The sequence below is a fragment of the Athene noctua genome, unplaced genomic scaffold (assembly GCF_965140245.1).
Source record: "Athene noctua unplaced genomic scaffold, bAthNoc1.hap1.1 HAP1_HAP1_scaffold_193, whole genome shotgun sequence".
NCBI lineage: Eukaryota > Metazoa > Chordata > Aves > Strigiformes > Strigidae > Athene > Athene noctua.
Window position 1 is genome coordinate 129,172 of NW_027437663.1, and position 8,377 is coordinate 137,548.

Sequence of the window (8,377 nt, forward strand, 5' to 3'; positions counted from 1 at the left end):
CAGCTCTCTCCCAGGGGGGTGTCGTTTCCAGAGGGGTGGCAGGATACGGCTGTGTAAATATTTCCTGCGGGAGCCTGACCTGGTGGCTGTCCCTGTCATTAGCTGGGAGAGAGAATGACTTTGTCCTGGTGGTGAATCTCCTGGGGAGTGTGCGCGCTGACGTGCAACAGGTTTATGCAAACACTTGAATTGTAAAATGATCCGCAGGTGCAGTTCTTTACTAGAACGTAAATAAATGCTGAAGATTTGATGTGAGAGACCAGGGTGATCTGCATTTATGGAAGTAATTTATCGTGGTCAGACTCTTGCTCCCAGGTGGGCAGATTCAGCTGATTAAACCCAGCGCCTCTTGGTTCGAGTCACACCCTCACTTCAGCGGCTATGAGTTTGTGCCATGAGAATTTTTCTTTTTCAGGTGAGTTGTGTTGTCCCTTTAGCCATTTTTTTTTCTCTTGGAGAATACTGAACTGTGTAAAATTAGTCTGACACTTTTGTTTTACACTGATGGGATCTGTTGTCTTGGAGTAATTCCTACCAGCACAGGCAAGTGCTTTGGGTTTCAGGATCTGAATCTCCACATGGAAGCTATGATAGCAAGTTTGATGAAAACCTGTGCATTTCAGGGTTATGTCACAGGCATTTCTTCATACACGAGTTACGTGCATTTGAAATGTGCCTGACAGTTTTCCGCGGGGATTTGGCGGGTGTCAGTGTAACTCCTCTGCATGTGGGAGATGGAATAGCAGGTTCTGCCTTGTGCAGTACAGTGGGTTTGAAAGGATTTAGGGTCCAGCTGTGACCTCTTTTGCAGGCACGTGTCGCCTGTTGTGGGAATCACTAGCAGATGAGCCAGGTGTGCAGTCACAGGTAGTCATAATTCTTTGTTGTCCTGCCTTTATGGGATGGCAGAGTGAGGCTGTGGAGGTGAGTGTGTCTGACAAATGTTTGCTCCCATCTCTGCAGGTGATCTTAATCTCATTTTGCATCCATCTCCTGTTGCTTGACTTGATGGAAATCAAGGCTGAGTTTTGTTCTGCAGCTTTTTTCCCATGCGCTTCCGCTTCCTTGCACTTTACAAAGTCTTGTCAAAGGGCTTGAGACAGGTGCTGGGTTCTTGCCCTCATTTGGATCAGGCGGAAGGATTCCGGAGTTCAAGGAATGCCGGACAGGATTGGTCGTTCCGCACGCGGCTGGCAGTGAGCCTGCCCACACGCAGCCTCCACTCAAACCTCCCCATTTGCTGTGGCTGCCCAGGGCTCAGTGTGGTTTGTCCGTGGCTCTCCAGTGCAGAAGCATCCACCCTCGCCTCGGTCGGTGTGCTGTGCCGGGGGGTGAGGGGCAGCACTGGTTAGGGACCGTGGGAGCTGCTGTTTCTTTCCTGTTATGAGATGAGCCACAACTCTGCTTTCTTTGCTGACACTTGGGCTGCCAAAGCAGGCAAAGTATCGACCTTTTGTTGTTCGTGTCGGAGCTGATGTTCTGAATTCCCTCTTCTGCTGTTGGTTGCAAAGGCCTGGCACGAGGTGGGGGTGGCGTTTTGCTGGGTGCTGTGGAGATGCAGACGAGATGGAGCCTCTCTAAAAGCTTTCTCAGCACAAGAGCGTGGCGTAAGAGGGTGGAAGGAGCATTATCTCAGCTCTGCAGAAGGAATTGGACGCTGTAACATGGCATTAAACTGGTTTTGTGTTTCACAGAGTACTTACACCTGCGCCAAACCACGCTGGGGTTTTTTCTTGTAACACCACGGTTAAGCTTTGGCAAGAGGAAAGGATGTTCCTTGTGCCACCGGCCTGGCTGGAGCCTCAGTGCCAGCGGCTCACGGCAGGGCATCTGGGTCTGCATCTGTGCCCGCAGGTGCTCCCCATGTGGGGGCTCATCCTGACCCGGGTCACTGAGGCTGGGTCCCTGTGAGGGTCAGCACTACCGGAACAACAGTGGGCTGGTGGATTTTAGGAGGGGGGGTGTTACACATCATCTGCTGTAAACCAGCGTGCGGAAGAGACCCAGGTGCGAAGCACGAGGCTTTGCTGGAAGAGCAGCTTGTGTGGTTGTGTGTATGGAACTGTGCTTTGTGCCCCTTGGGAAGGGGAAGCACTGAGTCATTTGTGACTTGTCTCTGGCCTGTAATTTTGGGAAGTGGGGCTTTGGATCTTGAGGGCCGTTCTGCAGGGCTCTTGGATATCTGTCGGTCTGTTTCCCTGCGGGACTGGTTTACATTATCTTATGGTCAACGCAGATTGATTATGGTAGAAACCAGGCAATTTCCTTCTGATTTAATAATGTATTCTTATGATAATCTCGTGGCCTGTATAGGTCTAATAGTTCTGAAAAGCTGGTTGATGTCTATCACTGAATGGGCTACGGACCAAAACTGTTAATTTGGGTGCCTGGAAGACGTGTGTGTAGCTCCCACCCTGTCAGAAGGCAGGTGGGGAAGGGGCAGACAGGCCCTTTCCCACGCAGCTCTGCAGTTAGCACTGACTTCTGCTGGCTATGAGCTCGCACCTCCTCTTTGGCAAAACGGTCTTCCTGGGAAGACCAACCCAGGGGGGGAGTTGTTCCCTTGGTTTCTGTGGCCAGCACCTGGAGCACAACAGGGTGAAGATCTCGAGTTACAGAAACTAAATCTAAGCTGGTTTGCTCTTGCCCGCTCCAAGCGGAGCGTAACTCCCTGCACCAGCGTTTCCTGAGTGAGGAACTGACATTTCCAAAGGTGCGTATCTAGGGAGACGCCTCTGGGCATCTGAGACAAGCTGGCAGCTCGCAGGAGAGCGCCGGAGCCGTGTTTGGGTACGGGTGTGCAGCTGTTTTCCCTGAAATGCCCCTCGCCCTGTTTCTGGCGGGGCTTGGGGGGCTCCCCCGGCTGGGCGGGTGGCAGCTGCCGTAGCCACGGGGATGGGAAGGAGAGCGGGGATCTCCCCTGCCCGCCCTGCCTTCGCCTGCTCGGTAACCGATTATGACCTCACCTGTTCCGTGCCCCGGCAACAGTTCCCGGGCGCGGGGAGCTGGGCTCCACCCGTGGCCACAGCCCGGGCTGTCTCCAGTGCGCGAGGAGCTGCGATGGATGCCACACGCGCGGCGGGGCTGAAGGGCCGAGGCAGGAGCACCAGCTCCGTGCCGGGCCGGAAGGCAAAGCTCAGCCAGCACGCCCGGGATCTGCGCACCGTCATCGCCTTGCAAGGTGCTGCCCCTTGGGCTGCGCGGGGACGGGACGGGGCGGGCGGGGGGCTCTCGGTCCCCCCATCGTCCTGCGTGGTCCCAACAGCACCTTCGTGTCCTGCAGAGCAAGAGAGGGAGGCTTTCACGTGGTCCTGCGGGGAAGAGCTCCAGCAGAAGAGCGAGCGGCTGCCCCGCCTGTGTGAGGCGGTGCAGGACGTCCGTGCCCCGAGCGGCGCCCAGAAGGTACCGGCAGGTCCCGTCTACTGTGCCCCTGCCTGTGCTGGCCCTGCAGAGACAGCGCCCCCCTTGCCCCTCATGCGGCTTCCTCTGGATGTGACCGTCCCCAGGCTGGGGGGATGTTCTCTTTGCCCCTCTCCTGCCCCCGGTGCCCAAGCTCACCACCTCCCAGGTCTGCGAAGCGCAGGAGCCCTCGGGTGTGGCTATGCCGGGGAGAGGCAGGAGGCCATGGCAGGCTCCGGCGGGCAGGGGCTGCTCGCTGGGGGCCAGGGCTCCGGGGCGCTGGGAAGAACAGCGTGCGTGGCGGAGGGGCCGGGGGCCGGCACAGGGACAGCCCCACGGGGCTGGTGCGGCGAGACACGGGGTGTTCCCGTGTGGTGCCGTGGGTCCCCTTCCACCGCTCAAGGGACCCCCTGGAGCTCCCCGAGCAGATCCTTGGCCCCAGCAGAGCTCCTGGCCGTCCCAGCCTGCGTGTCCCCAGGGCTGCCCGGGTTCCTGCAGGCTCCAGCTGCATCCCTGGAGAGAGAAGCTCTCTCTGCCCTCCCCTACCTGTCCCCGGGTTGTGACCTGGCTGTAAGGCCGTGGGGACAAGGGGTGCTGGCCCCACGCAGCTGCCTTTCCCTGGGGTCTCTTGCAGGGACAGGGCAGTGCCGCCGCTCTCTGCCAGCAGCCACATCTGGGGCACCAATCGATGGATTTTATTGGCGCCCAGCCCCGGGTCTGCGCTGTGCAGAGTCCCTAAGCCTGACCCAGCGCTGCCCTCAGTAGTTGCCCAGCTCTGCCTTAGCCCGACCAGCCCCCCAGAGCAAAGCTCTCCAAGAGCCCGTCCTGCCAAGGGAGCGACGATGTCCTGCAGCAATGTCCTGGCATCTGTAGCTCTACCTCAGGGGCAGTTTTCCAGACAGGACCCTTCTCCTGTGAGAAGGTGCCCAGAGAGCCCTGCCTCTGGCCTGGCCAACGCTCCCATGTCCATGCAGGTGACCCAGGAGAAGCTCCGGGCTGAAATCCATGCGCGGGTGAACACCTGTAACTTGCTGCTGGACCAGGTGAGGCAGCGGAGACGAGCCCGGGACGAGCTGCAGAGGCGGCTGCAGCGCCTGCAGGCTGTGGAGAAGGAGGACAAGCAGCAGCAGGCGCAGCTGCAGGTACCCAGGGCCCCTTCCTGGGGTGGCAGCACCCGTGAGGGGCCTTCATCCCAGCCCTGCACCCCCCCGGTGGGTTCCAGGCTCGGCACGTGGCGTCACCCCGTGTCCCCCCTCCTGTCTCTGCCCCAGGCCATTCGCCAGCTGGAGAACAGCATCGAGAAGATGCTCTTGAAAGTTCAGGCTGCACAGAAGGTGACAGCCCTGTACGTGGAGGTGCGGGATGCCCTGCGGAAGGTGAGCCCCTCCTCACTGTGTGCCATCGTCCCACCCGCTCCCCCTGCCAAGGCAACGAGGTGTCCAAGGGGTTGCTCTGGTGTTACGCCCCCCCGCATCAGCCAGGTCCTCCTGCTCCCTCCACCCCCTGTCACAGTGTGGGGGACCCCTGGGGCTCAGTGGGGTGACGTGCTGTGCCTCTCTCTGTCCCAGGAGCTGGACCACCTGCCTATGCACCTGGACCTCCTGTGTGGGACGGCTGAACGCTACCATAGGGAGCTGGAAGATGCAGAGCTCGTGGCTGCAGATGCCCGCAGAGCGGCTGCTGTAACCAAGGTGAGATGGCCCGGGGCACCGTGGGGCCCTTTCCCACACTCCAGAGCCCACCGACAGCACCACGCGCCCCGGCTGGCCGGGGAGTCTTCCTGCAACAGAGACTGAGCTGGGCTTGCCCACGGCACCCGGCTGCCTCCAGAGCTCCTCCTGGGTCTCGCTCTTGGGCCAGAGTGCCCTGGGGCTGGGGACAGCCTGCCCGAAGCGCCAGCCACGGTGAAGGCAGCGTGCTCAGCACGGGGAGGGCAGGTGTCCTTTTTGACACTGGTCATCCCAGAAGCTCAGCTGGCTCCCAAAGGTCCATTCCGGCTTCCGCAGCTAATTTTCCCTTCTCTGATACGCTGCAGGGCGACGTGGAGAAGTTAAAAACCCAGATGCGGGCGGACAGAGAGTTCTGGTGCCGCTCCGAGGCCGCGCAGAAGCTGCAGCTCAAGGAATTCTTAAAAAGGCATCTGAGAGAGGTGAGCTGGGGGGGCCAGCACAGGCAGGGCTGCGGGCAGGTGACAGGCACCAGTGCGGAGCCCCCCGTGGGTGGGGGGCCTGCAGGGCCAGCTCCCCCAGGGTGCCAGCAGCTCGGGGGCTGACGCTGAACATCCTTGCAGCAAGCCAGGCACAAGCTCGCCGTGGACTTGTCGAAACTGCAGCTGCAGGACCCTCTTGCGGGTGAGTGCCTGGCGGGGTGCAGGGGGGTGTGACGTGGGCACAGCTGCAGGCAGCATTCCCTGACGCTTCCCTCCCACGCCAGGAACCCAACTGGAGGACACCAAGTCCCAGGAGGAGTACAAGGCCTGGGTCACCAAAAAGGTGGAGGAGGCCAAGGCTGCGGTGCCGTGCTCCCACGTCTGGGTAAGTAAAACCCATCTCCGTTAAAACGCAGGGCTGAGCCGAGACCTCTCTGCTGGCCTTGTGTCCCGGTGGGGTGCTCTGCTCTGCTCTGCCCCTGCAGCCCCCCAGACCCCTCCTGTGCAGGCAGGGATGGAGCTGCTTTTCTCCATGCCATGAACCTGCAGCAGTCCCTGGGGCAGAGACCTCCCCGAGGCCACGGCCCGGCTCCTGTACCCTCCAGGAGGGCCACGGGCTGAGTCCTCGTGCTCTCCCCTGGCCAGGACATGGCTGGCAGGTTCCTGGAGCAGCAGAAGGCCTCGGCGGACCTGGAGCGGTATCTCCAGCAGTGCAAGGAGAAGCAGCAGGCGCTGAAGGAGACGCTGCACCAGCTGGAGCTGAAGCACGATGAGCTGAAGCGTCGCCAGCCCCCCAACACCCTCAGGTACTGCTGGCCTCGGGACAGCCGTGCCAACTGGGCCACCACCCTTGGAGGAGGGATGTGGGCATCCTGGGTGTCCCAACAGGGCCCCTCTTCCCCCGTCCTGCTGCAGCCCCCACCCCTCCTGCTCTGGGAGGTTTCCTGAGCAGAGTGCTCCCCCAGCGCTGGGCCTGGCAGAGCCCCCAAAGCTCCCGCTGCGGGTGGCACCAGGAGGACCCTTGCTCCTTGCCTGGCGTGGGGAGTGGGACCAGCAGCGTGGGGTTGGGTTGCAGGCAACATCTCTGCTCTGCAGGCGGTGCGGGGGGTGAGACGAGCACTTTTGGCAACAGATGTGGGGTGTCTCTGCACCCTGATGCAGTTGTATGGATGTGAATGTGTCTGGCTGCAGGAAGCTGGAGGAGGAGCTGAGGAGGGAGCTGCAGCGGGAGGAGGCTCGGCGGGAGCAGATGCGAGCCCAGATGCTGAAGGAGGAGGATCTGCTGCTCCAGTTTGACCACGCTGTCAACAACCTGGCCGTCCTGCTGCGTGGCATCACGGTGCCCGGCCAGGTACCCGTGCGGTGCGGGGGTGAGCACGGCTCCGGCCGGTGCTGGGGGTGCAGCGGCACAGCACAGTGATGTGTGGAGCGGCCACTGTCACCCCAAGAGACTCTTCTTCCCCACCAACGTAGTTGTTCTCTCTCCGATTGCAGGACGCTTTTGTCCAGGCCTGGAGTACGCAGGAGAAGCTCCAGCACTGTAGGCAGAAGCTGCAGTACCTGGTGCAGCGCACGGCCAGCCTGCCCCCCGAGAGCCACAGCCTCAACGAGGACAATGCGGTGCGTGCTGGGGCTCCATCCCTGCGGTGGTCTTTGGGGACCCGCACAGGGCTCTCCCAGGTGGCCCGTCCCAAGCTGTCCTCCTAGATGGGAGCACGGACGTGGCCCCGGGGAAGAGCCGTGGCGCAGCTCAGCCCCAAGGGGCACTGGGCGCTGCGGGGTGTCCCCCCATGGGGACATGGAGGTGAAGCACCCCTGGGTTTGAACACCCCCTCCCCTTCAGCAGTTAACCCAGGGTGTCTTTCACAGACTTTTGTCAAGGTCCGAAATCTCCTGGAGCAGACGATGGCACAGGCTCCCCGGAGCCTGAAGATTTCCTTGGAGGACACCAAGGGTAGGAGAGCACAGCGGGGACACGTCCCCCAGCGCCTGTCCCAGCCCCTGCCCACAGGCAGTTCTGAGCGTCCTCGCCTGTCTCCCACTGTCCCAGCAGACCCCGACCCAGGAGCTGCCTCCAGACCTTGGGTCTGACCTTGGCTGTCTCCAAGGCTTTGAGCACGGGGCGTGGTTTTAGGTGGGGATGTGGGAGAACGACGGCAACTGTTGGGGTGGTAAGCGCTAAGCCCCAGCAGAAACAAGGGGAGATGCTGTGGGGCAGGGAGGGGGCCCTCGTCTTCAAAATCCCCTGCCCTGAGGGTGAAGAACCAGTGCTTGGCTCTGCCTGTGGCCTCCTCTGATTGGAGGCTCTTGGAGCAGACAAGGAGCTTCTGCAGCTCACGGCCCTTTTTCCCAAAGCGGAGGTGAAGCCACCGCCCCGCAGCTCCAGACCTTGGTGGGAAGCCCCAGCAGTGTTGGGGGGGGACCCCAGCGGTGGCATCCCCAGGCCCTGCAGGTCACCCTGGGACGCTGGGCTGGGAGAGCCCGTCACAGTGCCTGTGCCCGAGGGCCTGGCACGGGGCTCTCTGGGATGCCACCAGCCCTCCAAAACGGGCCACAGCTCCCCAGGGACACAGGCACAGCGGAGGTGGCCCCGCAGACCCTCCCCAACCTGCTCCTCTCTGCTCTCTCCTCCAGACCCTCCTGCTTCTGACGATGATGACGATGACCATGTCCTCTGCCGGGAACACATCAAGAAGCAGGGGCGGCTCCTGATCGAAGTCAAAAAGAAACAGCAGCCCTTTGAACTAAAGCTCTGGATGCCCCCGACCACCCCTTCTGCTCCCGATGCCCCCAACCACCCGCTGCACCCTTTGTCTCAATACAGCAGTT

The 8,377-nt window shown here is 61.2% G+C and overlaps 1 protein-coding gene across 1 annotated transcript; it reads left to right on the forward strand.

The window, feature by feature from the left end:
- The first annotated feature begins 3,060 nt into the window (after positions 1–3,060).
- Positions 3,061–7,740, forward strand: LOC141955378 (coiled-coil domain-containing protein 183-like). The gene is made up of 11 exons (XM_074895212.1): positions 3,061–3,402; positions 4,374–4,541; positions 4,671–4,775; positions 4,968–5,090; positions 5,435–5,548; positions 5,690–5,750; positions 5,833–5,933; positions 6,194–6,354; positions 6,710–6,899; positions 7,043–7,168; positions 7,418–7,740. The coding sequence occupies exons 1-11, from the start codon at positions 3,061–3,063 to the stop codon at positions 7,637–7,639; spliced, it is 1,713 nt and encodes a 570-aa protein (XP_074751313.1). The 3' UTR covers positions 7,640–7,740.
- Positions 7,741–8,377: the final 637 nt, after the last annotated feature.